The sequence below is a fragment of the Phyllostomus hastatus genome, unplaced genomic scaffold (genome assembly GCF_019186645.2).
Source record: "Phyllostomus hastatus isolate PE091 unplaced genomic scaffold, TTU_PhHast_1.1 phas_scaffold_182, whole genome shotgun sequence".
Lineage (NCBI taxonomy): Eukaryota > Metazoa > Chordata > Mammalia > Chiroptera > Phyllostomidae > Phyllostomus > Phyllostomus hastatus.
In genome coordinates, this window is record NW_025334013.1 from 16245214 (window position 1) to 16263365 (window position 18152).

The following is an 18152-nucleotide window of genomic DNA, read 5'->3' on the forward strand; positions in this document are numbered from 1 at the left end:
TGGCAATCTTTTGTTATAAAAATAATGCCATGGTGAACAGTCTTGTGATACGGCTTTTGTATTTTTGCCAATATACCAAGAGGATAGATTCCTAGAAGTTAAGGATCTAACCTGGAATTTCTTACTGGGTGAAAGAGTGAAAACATGTAATACGGCTGCATATTGCCAAATTTCCTTAATTAGAGTTAGTCATTTTGCCTTCCCACTAATGACACATTACTACACCCGAGAATGCTATCCTCAGGTATATTTTGGTATCATATCAGATAGAAAAGGCCGCAGAGATGAATCACAGACAAGGTTCCTGTCTCAAGAGTCCCAGGAACTCTCACTCCAGCAGACCTAAGGGCAAACAAACAATGATATAATGTAATAATAGATTTACCCTGAAGCAAATGAAGCTTAAGCTTCTAAGTGCCTCCCTTAGAAAGCCTTTCCAAGGCCCCAGCAATGTGTTTACAGAGCCATTTTGTAATCTTTTTCCTAAAGAGGACACCCCGAATTTTTTAAGTTCCAGGCTCTACAAGTCCTGAATCCACCTTACAGACTTCAGCTTCAGCCTATCTTTGGGGCTGGGGGTGGTGGATTCCAAGTCTCAGTTCTACTGCCAGCTTGAAAGGAGGGACTCCTACATTTAATGAGTGAGGCAAGCAGCAGGAAAAGCCTCCTCTGGCCCAAAGTGATACCCCACCCGATTCTGACCATCACCCACATGGGTAGCTTAGCTGTCTGCACAGAGCCTTCCATATTTCCCCTCTACTTTCAAAAGCAGAAACCAAGCCTCGGCCGACCTCAGTAGTCCCAGTAGGAAGATGAAGACTGGTACACGGCACTTGGGACAAAAGTCTGGAACAGATTACAGAGCAGTTTTGGGTGGCAGAGAGGTAATACACCAGGGAAGTGAGTATTCAAAGCAGCCACCCTCCCGCCCCCAAAAACACCTTTAGGTCAAATAAGTTTGTTTCCTCACTTATAAAAATAGGGTTAAATGATAAAGTCTGCCCTTGTGTGGTTTGGTTATGATTAGGTGACATAATTTAAAGACCTAACCCAGTTTCAAATTCTAGAGGGAAGGTCAATAAAGGGAGAATAGAAAACAAAATGGGTAATTGGTTGATCCTTGAAGGCAGTGATGGATTCTTTGCATTTCGCGTTATACAGCAATGGGAGGAGGAACCACCACCTTATTGACAAGTAGTAGGTGCATAATAAGTTAAGAGGGAATAGATATTTCTGGCGGATGCTTACTGATCTGTGTAACTAACTGAAAGACGGACTGGTCCTGGTCTCTGAGTAACTGACAGTCCTGGGCTGGCTTAGGAGAATGAGCGCTGGGAACTGACTGACGGCTGCCGGGTGGCCCGAAGACTGGAGCTGACCGAAGGACCCCCGAGAGAGTGGCAGTGTTCGCTGTCAATCCGAGCCCCCGCGGGCTCAGACCGCAGCCTTTAGCCACGCACCAGCTGGATGCCGACTCTCCAGGAGCGGGCGGATGTGGCCTCAAGGCAGGATGTACGCCAGCGGCTACTCTCAGGTGCGGGAGTCACCGCCCCTTCCTCCTGGCTCGGGGCAGGGCAGCCTCGGCCCAGGAACAATGAGGTGCCGGCTTCTTTAAGGGAGATACCACCGCGCCGGCGGGGCAGGGGACAGCGTCTTCCCAGATGATCGCACCCAGCCCCGCGCCACCGCCGCCTCAGCAACTGCACCGCCCGCAAACATGGCTCAGTGACTCTGACAAAAGGTGCAGCCTCCCTCCTGGCGGGGCGGACGCCAGGCCTCCCAGGTCCCGCCGCGTCTCCCAGCGTGCCTGCCAAAGCGTCCTGCATCCTGCACGCACCCCAGGTCTGCGCCGAAGAAGATGCACCAGGAATCCCACCCCAGCGACTCTCGCACACCTGGCCGCCCAACGGTAGGTCGGCAGGGGGGCGGAGGGGGAGCAGTCGCCGCGCAGATCGTGAGCACCACCCGCACCACCCGGCCCGGATCTGCTGCTGCTGAGGGCCAGCTCTGGGGCCGCACGCGCCTGCTGAGGCTGGAGTATGACCGTGTCCCGAGCGTGCAGTGGCCTCCTGGCTCCCGGGCCTGGCCTCCCCTGCGTGGAGGGACTGGGGTGGTGCGTGCCGACGCGCGCACACCTTCCGCGACTCCAGGCTCTTGAAAGCCAGGGAAGAGGGGAGGTGGCCAGGGGAGGCTGGGGCGCGCGCCCAATAGGGACAGCGCGCGGCGTCCCGGTTCACGCTACGGAAAGCCGGAGGGGGGCGGGGCCGCAAGGCGTAAGGTTGTGTGTCCGCGCACCACGGGGGCGCGCGCCGGCCTCTGACTGGAGGCCGCGGCGACGGAGGCGCGAGCTGCCCGATAATGGCGGCCTGCAGAGCCCGTGAGAGGGAGAAGCGGCAGTGGCTACCCTGAGGTAAATCCGGCCCTCCGGCCTGGCAGAGAGGCCCTGCTGCACAGCCGAGGGTCCTGCACGTGCCCCCCTCTGCGGGGGGGCCTGTCACAGACCTGTCAGCGGAGTCAACCTGGAGAAGGCCTCGCGCTCCTCCGGCCTCCGACTGGCACGCCTCAGGCCACCGGCCCCATCTGCGGTCTCCTCTTATGACCCTGGCCTCGGCCTCCAGCCCCGAAAGGTGGGGGCAGCCGCAGGACTGGCCCCCCGCGGGTGAAGGGCCTCGGGAGGATCCCCTCCGGGTTCCGCCTGGACTCAGCTGAGGAGGGGGTGGGTCTGACACTTGGCCAATGAGCTGGGCCCTGCGCCGCCGCGCCGGGCCGCACCTCTGCCCAGGACTGGCCCTTCGCGGGCACCTGCAGGTGTGCGGCCCGGCGGCCCGCGCCCGAGCGCCGAACTAGCCCAGTGGGCGTGGGGGCCCGGGCAACGCCGGCCCCGGTGGCCCCAGTGGCGGAGGTCCGCACAGGATGCATCACCGTGCCGTGTTCTGATCCGGATCGCCAGGATTTCATAAACACCCTCCCTCCCCCATATGGGACAGCTTCAAAGACACAGCCACTTTGAGACGGACAATAACTGGAGATCCACGGAGAGCAGAAAAGAAAGTCCACTGTGTAATCGGGACACAAGATTCTGGGCCAGGAAATCAGACACTAGGAAATGCACTAGGAATGTGCAGGGTGGGTGTCCAATCAGAAGTGGGGCTAAGAAGCAATCTCGGACGCTTTTGTTTTCTTTATTAAATCGATACTTGGACTTAAAAGTAGCTGTTCCGAATTTTTCAGGCTCGAGGGTCAGGAGTTTTTTTTTGTTTCCCCAAAGAGAGCCCTTTGATTTGTAGGACAGTTTTTGTTGGCAAAAATGAAGAAGACCTAAATAACTATTGTTCAACCACAGAATGGTATCATTTGAAGTAGCTTCCTTTATTTTTAAAGGAACGTTATTCTCCACATTTATTTTCATTTAGTTTGCAAGAAATAAGGAAGTAACAATTAAAATGGAAGCATATATGTATTTTGACTTTTTACTTTCAAATAATAAAAACACATTTTCAGTTCTATAAGTGATCTGGTTCACTTTCAGTCCCTAAACATAAACCAGGTGTTTGTATTTCTAACTGACAGGTTTTTGCTTTTTGTTTTTATTTTTGCTATTTCATGACCTTTTTATGTGTGCATCAGCTTTAAGGAGACGTTGGAACTTCATTTTTCGTGATCAATAAGTAAGAATGCTGATTTTTTTGGTTTATCTTTAACAGGGATATATTGAAGCAGTTCAGGTACAAAGCAATTTAGTGGTTAAAACTGCAGGTGTCAGAGCCAGGTGGCCTGGTTTCAGATCTCAGGTCCTGGGTGACCTTGGGCATGTTGCTTAAACTCTCCATGCTTTAATTTTCTCATCTATAAAATGACCATAATAGTATCTACTTCATAACATTATTATGAGTACTAAGTGGATTAATAGTATATCTGACAAAGGGTGGGTCAAAAGTAGGTTTACAGTATGGAAAAATACAATAATTAGTAAATAATACAGGAATAAACTTTGTGTACTCACAACTGTAAACCTACTTTTGCCCTACTCGATATTATAAAGTGCTTGGTTCCTGATACATGGTAAGTACTACATAAATGTTAGCTGCTTTACTGTTATTAAAATATTCAGATTTGCCTAAGGTATAGCAGATACCTTTCAAGCAAAGTAAACAGTGAGGTAAATGATAACTAAATCATACTTAAGAAATACAAGCCAGTATGCATGCTTAATTTCATTAGAGCACTTTGTTTATTTTTCCAGAAACCTTGACCTTGAAGATGGTGAGTAGCCAGCCAAAGTACGATCTAATACGGGAGGTAGGCCGAGGTAGTTACGGTGTTGTGTATGAAGCAGTTATCAGAAAGACCTCTGCACGGGTGGCAGTGAAGAAAATTCGATGCCATGCTCCTGAGAATGTTGAACTAGCCCTGCGTGAGTTCTGGGCACTAAGCAGTATCAAGAGCCAACATCCAAATGTGATTCACTTGGAGGAATGCATCCTGCAAAAAGATGGAATGGTGCAAAAGATGTCCCATGGCTCTAATTCTTCTCTTTACTTACAGGTATGTGTATTTGAATGGGAAATAGAAATGATTTGAACATAGCATTGGTGAACAAGAAGAGAAATGAAAGAGTCAGATGAACTACTTTTGAATGCAGGTGTTTATATAGCTAGGAGTAGATAGGGGTCTGCCAATAATTGAGTAGATGTTTGCTTTAAAACACAGTTTTATTTAAACCTGTGATGCAAATACCTAAAAATAACATAAGCCACCTGTTATGCCACGATACTTGCCAATTTGCATAGGAATAGGGCAACACAGGAGCTAGAGCAGTGATCAAGACTAGAATTTAATAAGTTGACTTATTTGAAATCAATTTTTTTAAAACTGAAGACTGAAGAAAAGGAAAAACTGTACAACCAATACCAGTACCCATAGATAATTGGGCACTGCTTTGACCATAAGCCTCTGCTGTTTTACAAGGTTATGTGGTTTCTCAACCATTCAGTTCCACTTAATATTCATGAAGTATGTGGCTTAACACCTGAATGTTACTAACAATGATAAAGCTAATATTTGGGTTCCTACTTAGTTCCATGCTGTGTGTTAAGTGCTTTAAAGGCAGTTGTTCAGAACAGTACTATGAGGAAAATGCTATTATTATCTACATTACAAATGAAGAAACTGAGGCTTAGAATACATAATGAATTTATCCAAAGTCACACAGCTAACAGGTAGCAGAATTGGGAGCTGAACATAGGACTATCTGTCAGCTAAAAACTTGTGCTCTTTTAACCTCCAAATTACTCTTTCACCTCCAAGGTACTATTTTATAGGCCTGGGAAAAACATTAACATAGGAAAACAGAAAAGATTAGGGGTTCGTTTTGTTTTTTAGGTTGGCTTCTGCCATAGATTAAAATCTCTACTAGCTCTGTACTAGTTAAAGAGAAAAGGTAATTAAGACATAACTAGGAAAAGGCCAGGGCAAAATTTGTTAAGTCCACTCGTTCCTGGAAAAGGAAACAATTTTCCATGAGTGTGTCTAAATTCAGGATTTACAATCAGGATACAAATGTCTGTTTTTAAAACAACAAAGGCTTGCTCTGGCCGGTTTGGCTCAGTTGGAGTGCTGTCCCATAGACCAAAGGGTCAAGAGTTCAATTCCTTGTCAGGGCACATGCCTAGGTTTCAGGTTCAGTCCCCTGTCAGGCGCATTCAGTAGACAACTGATGGATGTTTCTCTCTCTCTCTCTCCCCCGCCCCCCCCCACCCCCCACCCCCTCCCTTACTATAGGGAATCAATGGGTATACCCTTAGTTGAAGATTAAAAGTAATAATTTTAAAAAAGGCTTATAGGCTAGAGACAACAAGAAAACAAACACAATATGTGTGTAATTAGAAAGTCCCAAGTTTCATTTTATGGTGAACAAATATCAATCTTGAGAATCTAATTTATATTGCAGTTTAACATGCTATGCCCTGAAGTTTCCTCTCCTAAGACTGAATAAAAAACAAAACTATTTTGCTTCTTTTTTTTCAAAGTACTTATTTTAGCCCTGGCTCAGTGGATTGAGTGCCCGCCTGCAAACCAGAAGGTTGCTGGTTCAATTCCCAGTCAGGGCATTTGCCTGGGTGGTGGGTCAGGTCCCCAGTTGGGGGCTTGCAAGAGGCAACTGATCCATGTATCTCTCACACATCAATATTTCCCTCTCTTCCTTCCTTCCTTCCCCTCTTTCTAAAACTAAATCAAATCTTTAAAAAATAAAAATAAAAGTGCTTATTTTATAAGTTGCACTCAGAAGATATCAGAAGCATTCTTACCGCCACATTTCCTCTAAAAGGTGTATAGAACCTTACTGAACTTTGCATTGAAGTTTGGAGATCAAGATGCATAATCTTTTCCCAAAAGACATGTAAAAATATGACTTAGTGCTAGTAGTATTCTTGAGTCCAGATCAAGCAATCTTTGTAGTAACTAGGGATTAGCTGACCTTTCAAGGCTTCAAAATGTTCGTACTTCCAAACTTCATTCAGTGATTTTTTTTTTCATCAAAACCAGCTTTTTGTTTAGTGATATCTTCCCTTTTTTAAAGTTTGATAGGTCTCTGACTTGTGGCAGTTTTTGCTAGGTATACGACCTTGAATAAATAACCTAACTTTTTCCAGCATCTGTATCTTTGTATATAAAATAGGAATAATAATTTCTTCCTTCCATGGGAGTTGTCAAAATTAGAGGTGATGCAGATACAATATTTGGCACTTAGGAAGTATTCAGTGCTATGTAGCTTTATTAAAATTGTTCTTTATAGCCATGGCCTGTATGGCTCAGTTTGTTGGAATGTAGTCCTATAAACCAAAAGGTCTCGGGTTTAGGCAGCCGATTGACATTTCTCTCTCACATTGATGTTTCTCTCCCTCTCTCTCCCCGTCCATTCTCCTCTCTCTGAGATCAATGGGCATGTCCTCAGGTGAGGATGAAAAGAAAAATATATTAAAAAAAATTCCACTGGTTCGATTCCCAGCCAGGGTACATTCCTGGGTTACAGGCCATAACCCCCAGCAACCGCACATTGATGTTTCTCTCTCTCTCTCTCTCTATCTCTCTCCCTTCCCTCTCTAAAAAATAAATAAATAAATAAATAAAATCTTTAAAAAAAAATTCCAAAAGTTGTGGAAGTTCAAAAGGAACATCTGAAGAGACTATGGAAACTCTTTGGCTTCCTAACTAAGTTTTTATTAAACCCATGGTCCTGAAGAAGACACCATAGGACACATGCTTTCAGAGCAGTAAATGCTGCCTCTATTTTAGAATGGTAGTTCATGTTCACTGAAGTAACTAGTATTCTTGAATCTCAAGTAATAGATCTATAATTAGATAATAACAAAACTGATTTATTCTAGATTTTAGCTTCACAGAAATATGCAAACTCAGATTTGAATTTTCATATCAAAATGCAGATGTGACTGTTAGAAATTGGTTTTCGAAGCCATCCAGTCATAGAGATAGCCAACATGTTTGCATTATGCCTGTGGAAGTGTATGAAGTAGTGATGTCAGGCTTCCTTTATCAGTGACTACAGGAGCACTTTGTTTCTATAATAACTAGTTGTTCCTTGATTATTTTTTCTCTTGATTTCTCAGATGATGTTGATAGTGTATGTGCAATAAGTAAGTAAAATATTTTAGGCGGTTTCATTTAATAGAATTTCCTAATTGATGTTTATATCCCAGCTGGCAGTCTCCCAATATCTAGCTACTGAAACATGCATCTTTTCATGAAGCTATTAGCTAAATGAGTAGAGTTCAACTCCATTGACACATGCAGAAAATGTACAGCCATTTGGACACTTTTCAAACTAAAGCTATTTTTAAGTAAGTTTTTACCTCTTGACTTAGAGATTTGGTATGTACTCATTAGGGATGAAGTGACAGTTTGAAGTACTGAAGTTTAAAATAAAATGAACATATGAAAACACTGACCAAATTAAATATGTATGGAATATCCATGTAAAATTGGAGACTAACTTAACCAGCTACTTTTTTTATATACCATATTTTGCTGTTTATGATGCACACTTTTTTGCCCAAATTTTTGAGGGAAAAATAAGGATGAGCATTATACATGGGTCATACTAGTTCCTTATCTATATACGTGTTTTTAATTCTTTTACTTATGCTTATGCATTAAAAATGTAAGTCTAGAAAGCAATAACAGTATTTGTATGTTCAAAAATAAATGCTAAAATTCCTTTGTAATACAAAAAACAAATTACATAAATAGATAAAAAATGGAATTATAAAATTAAAATGAAAAAATTATTTTCATGAAAGTTTCAGCCAAAAACATGGGTATGCATTATACACAGCAAAATATAGTAGCTGAATTGCATAAACTGTACAAATGATTGTATTCTGTCTTTTTTTCCTTCTTAAAGCTTGTAGAGACTTCATTAAAAGGAGAAATTGCCTTTGATCCCAGAAGCGCCTATTACTTGTGGTTTGTGATGGATTTTTGTGACGGAGGAGATATGAACGAGTACCTGTTATCCAGGAAACCCAATCGCAAAACGAACACCAGCTTCATGCTTCAGCTGAGCAGTGCCCTGGCTTTCTTGCATAAAAACCAGATCATCCACCGAGATCTTAAACCTGATAACATCTTGATTTCACAAAGCAGGTTGGATACCAATGACTTGGAACCCACACTGAAAGTGGCTGATTTTGGCCTAAGTAAAGTATGTTCAGCCTCTGGACAGAACCCAGAAGAACCTGTCAGTGTAAACAAGTGTTTCCTTTCCACAGCTTGTGGAACAGATTTCTACATGGCTCCTGAAGTGTGGGAGGGACATTACACAGCAAAAGCTGACATCTTTGCTCTGGGGATTATCATCTGGGCAATGCTGGAAAGGATCACATTTATAGACACAGAGACAAAGAAGGAACTCTTGGGGAGTTACGTGAAACAAGGAACTGAGATTGTGCCTGTTGGGGAGGCACTTCTGGAAAATCCCAAAATGGAACTTCTCATTCCTGTGAAGAAAAAGTCTATGAATGGGAGAATGAAACAACTGATTAAGGAAATGCTGGCTGCAAATCCTCAGGATCGTCCAGACGCTTTTGAACTAGAACTCAGATTAGTACAAATTGCATTTAAAGATAGCAGCTGGGAAACGTGACACATATATTATTTGCAAATATATTGGATGATATGCTGCTTCTGTTTTTTAACAGTGATGCAACATAATGTGGCTGAAAAAGGATATAAAAAGATGAACTCCACCTTCTATGGGGTTAGATTTTATTGTGGGGTGTTTTTTTCCTCATTTTTCTTGAGTCCAAGATGGCCATTTTGTTAGTATGTTTTAAATGTATTACCAATGTGGGTGTAAATTTTTTTTAGTGATCATTGGTAGAAGTTTGACAGGAAAATTCTCTAAGAGCCAAGAAGAAAAGAGAGTCCAGTTTTCTGGAAATATGTCTCTAAGTATTTTAGACATTCCTTGTCAGTATTAGGAATTTCCACGGAAGAAGAGGTTTGCATGCTGGTAATGCAACCTTTGAAGCTTTGTAAAGGAAACATATATGTATATATTTATGTATATGTAAGTATGTGAATGTGTGCATTTTGCATTCCATATGAAGAAAATGCCACTTCTGTTTAAATTATTTGATGTAGGTTTGGGTTTTTTGAGATTTGCTGGTGAAATCAGTGATGAGAAATAAAAGAACCTTCCTTCATCATCCTACCCTGTCCCTCCCTCTAATGAAATCATACTAAGTTTTTTATTTTTGTAATATACAATTTTTTAAGGGATCATTTTGGAGGGCCTAAAATAATCTAATTAAACCTAAATGAAATTAAGTGATCCAAAGCTGCTGAAGTATGTTTGAACTCTCCAGTGCCCTATAGCTGCAGGAATAGAATTAGCCACACAGTCACGTGGTAGCAGGTTGGCAAGGATATTTATGATTCAGTCGTACCTTCTGTAGGTAGCCAAGCATTCGATTAACCAATTAAACCACTGCACTGGGACATGTCTGCACTTGAGCATCTGCAATCCGAATACAGGATTTTTCTGTTTCTGAAGACATTGCTATATATATGTACTACAGTACTTGATATATTAACTTTTTATTTTAAGACTTTTTGTCTGAGCCTCAGCATAAAATTGAAGAAACCAAATGAGCTCTATCCTCACATTACCTGCCCTAATAGGGTCTCTTGTTTCATCACTGGAATTCCTTTCATTTTGGCACTAATGCTGTCTTGTCTAATTTGACACAGTAATGGTAGTGATGTAGTAGTATTAAATGTTGATCACCTTTTGTTAATGTGGGAGATGATACCTTTATAGTTTGGCAAATGGATAATATATTGTGGCATCAACTATATCTTTCAAGTAGAAAAGTTAGAGACTTTATACAATCACTTGGTATGGTCTATGTCGAAACCAATAGACCATTATTCTTCTGGAAGTCAGTTTGACTTTTGCCTTCCACGGTTGTCTCCAGTTTGTTTTTCTGTAAATGCAGGTAGTTAATATTTAAGGAAAGAAGTTTTTCCTAAAACAGAACATTAGCCTTTAAGGTTAGAGAGAACTTAAAATCATGTATCTAGGTTAACCTTTATTAAAGCACTAGAATCTTTGGTCAAAAGTATTTTAAAAGATTAGAATATTGAAATCATTGATAGTTTGCATAGTCTCTTCAGATGTTCTTTTTGAATTCCACAACTTTTGGAATATTGCTATCATAAATTTTTCCTTATTTAAAATTTGTTCAGGGGACTATAGGAGGTGAAAAAGCACAAAGAAATTAGAGTACATAAAATTTCTGAACTATGTGTTACTTGATCCAGATGTTCAAAACTTGGGCTAAAAGGTTTTATTGAAATAAAGCCTTTTAAAATAAAAACAAAAATCATTTTTTTCAAGATAACAAGATAACAAGAGGTGGAAAACTGACACCTCATGATAACTGACCCTCTGGGTCACCAAGTTAGTATAACAGATCTGGCCAAGGGGATCAAGTTATTGGCAATAAAAAGCATCGTTACAGTGTCTGTCAATAACATGGCAGAGGTTCACGATTCAGGTGATAGCATTCCAGCACTTCATTTGCTCTTCGAATATCTATGTGCTTGGAGCCATGGTTTCCTAAGTACATAGTTTTTGGTCCTGCTTTATTTAAAAGTTAATGATTATAATTTATTTTGAAAGATTTTACCTGTGAAGCGGAATTCTTCCATTGGTGGTGAGGGTGTGAGGTGATCAGGTAGTTTCTTCTGGAATTTTTTTAAGTCCTCGTATTCTAAAAGACTATGACACCAAGCAAAATGATAGTAAATTCTTTGTCTTTATTCTTTCAGTCAGGAGGTATCTATTAAGTACCTACTGTGTGCTCAGCACTAAAGGTCAGTTGATAAAATGACAATTTAGCAACAGTTTATAGCCACAGGTCTTTTCCAACCAGGAGTAAAAAATACAAGATGATTAGTGGTACTTAAAAATTCCTGAATATTTGCTAGAGGAAAAATGAAAGCAAGAATTTGTATAGTGCCTTGCCCATAATAGGTACTCAGTAAACAATTATTCTTCATAGAGTCTCTTGCCATGGTTTATAGTGTTTTATGAAATTTGTCTTAATTGAAAAAAGACCAAATATTTCAAATAAGCTTATAGGCAGCTGTGGCCAGTTAAAATATGGGGTTGTACAGTTAGTTCCTAGAATGTTATTTTGCACTAGTTGTCACTTAGAACGATGGGGTTCCTGTAGATTTTTTGGTGCTAAGGGATACTTTGTCATTATGATAAAGTAAGTGTTAAGTGTCAGATAAATAGCACACTGAATTGTTTTTTCTGCTGGTCTGTTTTTTCCTCTTTGTTGGTGTTTTTAATTGTAAAATGTTTATCAAACTATTGTAGCAGCTACAAAATAATTCACCAGCATGACAAAATGGTCAAAAAATAAGTCATCAGCACTTCAAAAATGAAAGCAACTTTTGAAATTTTCTTTTAAAATTGTCGAATATATTTTATGAAGAATTTATAAAAGGGGGGAAATGATTGTAATTTATTGTTCATGACTTTTTTTTTAAATAAAGTGAGTTTCAACAAAAAAACCCCACTGAGAATTCTACATTACTGCTTTGGTGGCTCTCTGAATAGCCCTGTAGTACTTCATGAATGTAATAGAGGATATAAAATTTGAAACAGTGTCATTTTCAGCTTTATCTATTAAATTAAACTTTCTGTAATAGAAGCTATTACTAAGGAAAATATGATTGAATTATAGGAGTTCCTTTCAGCATTTTAAGTTGTCTAAAATTTCAGTGCTTACTATCTTTCAGTATTTGTCAGAAGAACTTGTACTGCCTGATTTTTTTTTTAATCTTTCTATCTCATTAAGCTAGGGATACATTCCAGACCCAGAATGAAGAAGATGCAGCTTTTCAATCTGTAACTTGAGACTATGATTTCTTTTCCACAGAATCATCTGGCCCACTTTTTTCTTTGCTCTGTAGGTTCTGTTATGTATGCCTTCTCCAGAATAAACAAAGTACTGAGGATACAGTGCATTGATGGTCCAATGGAACAGCACAGGGAAAATGGGAGCCAGAAAACCTTTGCCAGAGGTAGTGATGAGCAGAAAAGGAGGCATCAGTAACTATGGCTGCTTCTGACTCTGCCATCCTTTCCTGGGATAGCCTTTGTAGACAGGCAAATTTTGCTTTGTATTTAAAGATTATTTTTTTTAAATTATATCTTAAGCTATAAATATTTGTATTTACTAGCCTTTTGGTAACCCTTTGTAGTTTACAAAGTGCCTTCACATGCTTTTGCATATCTTTTCAATAGGTTTCACTTAAAATATGAGACGATTTCTTGATGAGGAATTTTTAGTAATAACACCAGTTAGTGAGGTAATGGTTTTACCTTATCACAGGGTTTTGGTGCCTAAATCTCTGTCCCCAGTTTTCTCTAACAACAAAGCTCTATCTTTTTCACTGAAGTAATGGCCCTTCCTTATTTTGGTCCTTTCTTTAAATTCAAATATTGCTCCCTGTCGCCCAATCACAGATGTCTGCTGAAGTGCAGGGTAATGACAGACGGTTGGTTTGTGGTTAGATAATAACTCCTGCTTGACAAGCCTACCGACCACACCTCTCGAGGGCAAAGTGCGTCTTTTAAAGGCAGTACTTTCCCTTTTACAATGATTTTTCATTGGTTAGAGGTTGTTGTTGTTTTTTTTTAAGAGATGCCCGGGCTTTTGTTTGACTTCACACTTTCATTTCCTGTTCAGCCCCAATATTTCAGGCTTAGCTTTTCCTCAACAGAAGTTAGGCAATTTGCTATTGCCAAAGGCATCGTGGCTTTGTAGCAGAAGTACATGCTTTGGTGTAGCAGATCTCCTGTTGAATACTAGCTTTGCAAACGCCTACATAATTAATGTGCGGCATTGGGCAAGTCACTTCATTCTGAGCCTTAGTTCCTCTATCTGTAAAGTGGAGATATTTACATTTCAGAGGTTTTGTAAGGGTCAAAGATAATACACATATCAACATGAGAAATGTCCAAGCCTGTAAAGATTTTTTTTTTTTTAAGAGAGAGAATGAAAGCAACATCAATTTGCTGTTCCACTTACTCATGCATTCATTGGTTGATTCTTGCATGTGTCCTGACTAGGGAATTCAAACCCACATCCTTGGTGTATCAGAGCAGTGTTCCAACCGACTGAGCTACCAGGTATCTCACTCTAGGGCAGGGCTTCTTCAGCCAGAATTCAACAAAGGAATCCAGGATTATCAGTGAACCCACGAGAATTATAAGCACAATCTTATGTGTATATGCATTTTTCCATGGAGAGAGTTCCTAACTTTTCACAGATTCTTGAAAAGGTCCAAAAGATCTTTGAACTACTATTGCCACTATTATAAGAACCACTATTCTAGTCACAAAGAACTGAGGCAGGAGGTAGTCAGGAAGGAAGCTCCAGAGGCCCCGCAGGGCTGAGGTAGAAAACACCTATACATGACAAAGACCCCCTAAGACGGGTTGTTCCTGTTTTCTGGGATAACTCTGAATCATAGAATGCGCCTGCGCACTACCCCCTGATTCATTATAATATCATTATAATGAAATAACATTGTGGGACTCCCTTCTCCAGTAGCCAATCAAGAAAGTCATGGGAAACCACGCATGCGCAGTAGCTTTGAAATCGAACTCCTTGTACCTGCGCAGGAAAAGCCCGCCAAAGACTAGCAGGGGGGCTTCTGCCCCTATAAGAATAGAATCCCCCCAGCCCACGTGCCCTTTTTTTTTCCTCTGCTCAGAGCTGGCTCACTCCCGTGTCCTGTGGTGTGTACTATCACTTAATAAACCTCCCTCTTTCTTTATGCTATAAACTTTGTGTGTTCGGTTCAATTCTTTGTCCTCGATCACTAAGAACCTGGTTACCTGTGCACACCTGTGCACACCTGTGACAGAACCACTGCATGAAAACTCTGGATATAGGGTAAGTCGGGTGGATGTTGAAAAGAATGAACACCAAAATGACTGGAAAGCTAAGTCACAGACTAGCCAAAGAAAGGCTGGAGTTGACTGGTTGTCAACTGGGTGGTACCCGTTCTTATCTAGGTTTACATGTCAAAACACAACTATCTGTGTCTGCAGGAGCTCTGGTCCTTCTGCAGCTGACTCGCAAACTAACCAGTCTGCTCCAGAGATTTCACTTGGCCCTGGGTCTTCCAGTTTAACAGGATTTCCTGAAGCTAGTGAGAGATCTGGTGGGCCCTCAACCCCTCTGATCATATCAGTACCGGCAGATGGAAGAAGACACTTGGTTCTTACAGTCTTCTCCAAAGGAATATCAGTACATGTGGGCTACAATGAGCTGTGGAGAACAAACAAATTCTTTGGGGTTAAATTACATGTTTACCTTTGGCCCAGTCCTTAGAAGAGAAATTTCTTTTCATCTGCAGTTGGCCTGGTGGGGCTGGGGTCACAACCTGATCAAATAAGATCAATGTGTAGGTGGGAGGATAACCACAGGGGGTACACACTTGTCTTGCACACCCCCCGCATGATCACCCCTCTTGTGTCCACTCACACACTTGGCTCAAATGCACCATCCACGCGACACCCTGTCACAGTACACAACCATCCTGCCCCAGGCCACCCTCCCTCTGGGGAGAGGAGAAATTTCTGACCAGCATTTCTTTCAAGGACATAGTACTTAAATAGGGTGATACCTTTGGTCTTCACATAATTAATCTAGGTACAATTTCCAAGAGTCCTTCCAGCTCTAAAATTTAGTTATTCTACCCATCATGGAAAATTACTAATGAAAGAACTGCAAGAGTCACAAAGGAGTATCACACAGCCCCTGCACTTGGTTGAGAAAACAAAGTACATAATGTATCATTAAAAATTTGTTCTAGACTTTCGGTCAAGACGGAGGCATAGGTAGACATTTTTGACCTCCTTGTGCAACCACAGAGAGAATTACAACTAATTCTCAAAACAAATAACAACCAGAACCATCAGAAAATCAAGTTGTATGGAAGTCTGACAACCAAGGATTTAAAGAAGCCACATTCATCCAGATGGATTCCTTTTATAGAGAGTCAAAGGAGTTCTACCTAATTCACAGAAACAAACAGAGGGAGGCTGACAAATTGAGGAGACAAAGAAATATGGCCAAAATGAAAGAACAGTACATATCCAGGAGACAGAACTAAACGAAATGGAGATAACCAGCCTATCAGACGCAGAGTTCAAAACACTGGTGATGAGGAGGCTCAAAGAACTCACTGAGTATGGTAAAAACATAAAGGAAGAAATGAAGGTTACACTAAGTGAAATAAAGAAAAATCTACATGGAACCAACAGTGGAGAGGATGAAGCCAAGAATCAAATCAACAATTTGGAACACAAGGCAGGAAAAAGCATTCAATCAGAACAGCAGGAAGAAAAAAAGAATTTTAAAAAATGAGGATAAGCTTAGGAACCTCTAAGACAATTTTAAACATACAAACATCTGAATCATAGGAGTGCCAGAAGGAGAAGAAAAAGAGAAAGAAATCGAAAACTTATCTGAAAAAATGATAAATGAAAACTATCCTAATTTGGTGAAGGAAATAGACATTCAAGTCCAGGAAGCACAGAGAGTTTCAAACAAGTTGGACCCAAAGAGAACCATACCAAGACACATCATAATTAAAATGCCAAAGGTTAAAGACAGAGAATCTTAAAAGCAGCAAGAGGAAAGCAGACACTGTGCCTCCTCATGCAACCAAAAAAAAGGACAACAACAGATATAAAAACAAAAAACAACCAGAACTGATCAAATAATAAACTGTATGGAAGTCCAACAATCAATGAGTTAAAGAAGAAACATTCATCCAGACCGGTAGGAGGGGTGGAGACCAGCAGCCAGGTGGAGGGAACTCACAGCAAGGCGGCAGCTAGAGGACCAGGATGGGTGAGGCAGTGGCTGGTGGAGTGGGCGGTCCCATATTTGTGTGTGGATAAACTGGGAGGAACAACTGGGGAGTGAGTCAGACCATGCAACCCAGGTTTCCAGTGCAAGGAAATAAAGCCTCAAAGCCTCTGACTGAAAACACCTGTGCGGGTTGAGGCAGCGGGAAGAACTCCCAGTCTCACAGGAGAATCCATTGGAGAGACCCACAGGGTTCTAGAATGTACACAAGCCCACCCATCTAGGAGTCAGCACAAGAAGGGCCCAGTTTGCTTGTGGGTAGCGGGGAAAGTGACTAAAATCCGGCAGAGAGCAGAGCAAGTGCCATTGTTCCCTCTCGGACACCTCCCTCACATACAGGCCACAACACAGCAACGTGGGTTGCCCTGCCCTGGTGAACACCTAAGGCTCCGCCCCTCACTGCATAACAGGTGCACTGAGACCCCCCCTCCAAAAATGGCCCAAATGAAAGAACAAATTAAAGCTCCAGAAAAAATACAACTAAATGACAAAGAGATAGCCAACCTATCAGATTACACAGTTGAAAACACTGGTAATCAGGTTGCTCACAGAATTGGTTGAATGTGGTTATAAATTAGAGGGAAAAATGAGGGCTATGCTAAGGAAAGGAAAATGTACAGGGAACCAATAGTGGCAGGAAGGAAACTCGGATTCAAATGAACAGTTTGAAGCAGAAGGAAGAAAGAAACATTTGACTAGAACAGAATGAAGAAACAAGAATTCAAAAAAAATGAGGAGAGGCTTAGGAACCTCCAGGACATCTTTAAACATTCCAACATGGAATCATAGGGATGCCAGAAGGAGAAGCAACACACTGTTGCTTCAAAACTTATTTGAAAAAATAATGAAGGAGAACTTCCCCAATCGGGCAAAGTAAATAGATTTTCAGGAAGTCCATGAAGCTCAGAGAGTCCTAAAAAAGTTGGACCCAAGGAGGAACACACCAAGGCACATCATAATTACATTAGCCAAGATTAAAGATAAGGAGAGAATTGTAAAAGCAGCAAGAGAAAAGGAGATAAGTACCTACAAAGGAGTACTCATAAGACTATCGGCTGATTTCTCAAAAGAAACCTTGAGGCAAGAAGGGGCTGGAAAGAAATATTCGAAGTCATGAAAGGCAAAGGCCTACATCCAAGATTACTTTATCCAGCAAAGCTATCATTTAGAATGGAATGGCAGATACAGTGCTTCCCAGACAAGGTAAAACTAAAGGAGTTCATCAACACCAAGCTATTATTACATGAAATGTTAAAGGGACTTATCTAAGAAAAAGAAGATAAAAAATATGAACAGTAAAATGACAATAAACCCACAGCCATTAACAACCGAACCTAGAACAAAAACAAACTAAGCAAACAACTAGAACAGGAACAGAATCACAGAAATGGAGATCTGTGATTATCTCCATTGGAGGGTTATGAGCGGAGGAGTGGGAGGGGGAAAGAGGGGGAAAAGGTATGGAGAATAAGTAGCACAAGTGGTAGGTAGAAAATAGACAGGGGGAGGTTAAGAATAGTATAGAAAACGTAGAATCCAAATAACTTATATGTATGTGATACAGACTCCGACCAGCGGTGTTCGTGGTGGTGTGGATGCAATGAACAAATTCACATGGACTGCAGAAGTCCTGGGGAGAAGAGGGACAGCATGAGTGAGTGAGCA

The 18152-nt window shown here is 41.3% G+C and overlaps 1 protein-coding gene and 1 non-coding gene across 6 annotated transcripts; one reads left to right on the forward strand and one right to left on the reverse strand.

Annotated features, from left to right (window-relative positions):
- Positions 1–372: 372 nt before the first annotated feature.
- On the forward strand, positions 373–12095 carry PDIK1L (PDLIM1 interacting kinase 1 like). 5 transcript variants are annotated; one of them, XM_045859053.1, is made up of 3 exons: positions 373–1909; positions 4244–4545; positions 8423–12095. In XM_045859053.1, the coding sequence occupies exons 2-3, from the start codon at positions 4261–4263 to the stop codon at positions 9161–9163; spliced, it is 1026 nt and encodes a 341-aa protein (XP_045715009.1). In that variant the 5' UTR covers positions 373–1909; positions 4244–4260; the 3' UTR covers positions 9164–12095. The 5 variants fall into 5 exon arrangements, with proteins under 5 accessions (XP_045715009.1, XP_045715006.1, XP_045715007.1 ...); XM_045859050.1 differs by lacking the exon at positions 373–1909 and adding an exon at positions 2286–2410; XM_045859051.1 differs by lacking the exon at positions 373–1909 and adding an exon at positions 2489–2627.
- Positions 12096–14935: 2840 nt separating this feature from the next.
- LOC123832382 lies at positions 14936–15180 on the reverse strand. The gene has a single exon (XR_006788040.1). It is a non-coding gene; the product is annotated as a small Cajal body-specific RNA 2 (non-coding RNA).
- Between the last annotated feature and the right edge of the window lie 2972 nt (positions 15181–18152).

Excerpts from the sequence above, each read along its gene's own strand:
- PDIK1L (XM_045859049.1), top strand. The coding sequence starts at position 2,979 with ATGGGACAGCTTCAAAGACACAGCCACTTTGAGACGGACAATAACTGG. Across the intron at positions 3,127-4,243 it reads ATGCACTAGGAATGTGCAGG|AAACCTTGACCTTGAAGATG; the intron begins GTGGGTGTCCAA and ends TTATTTTTCCAG. Across the intron at positions 4,546-8,422 it reads ATTCTTCTCTTTACTTACAG|CTTGTAGAGACTTCATTAAA; the intron begins GTATGTGTATTT and ends TCCTTCTTAAAG.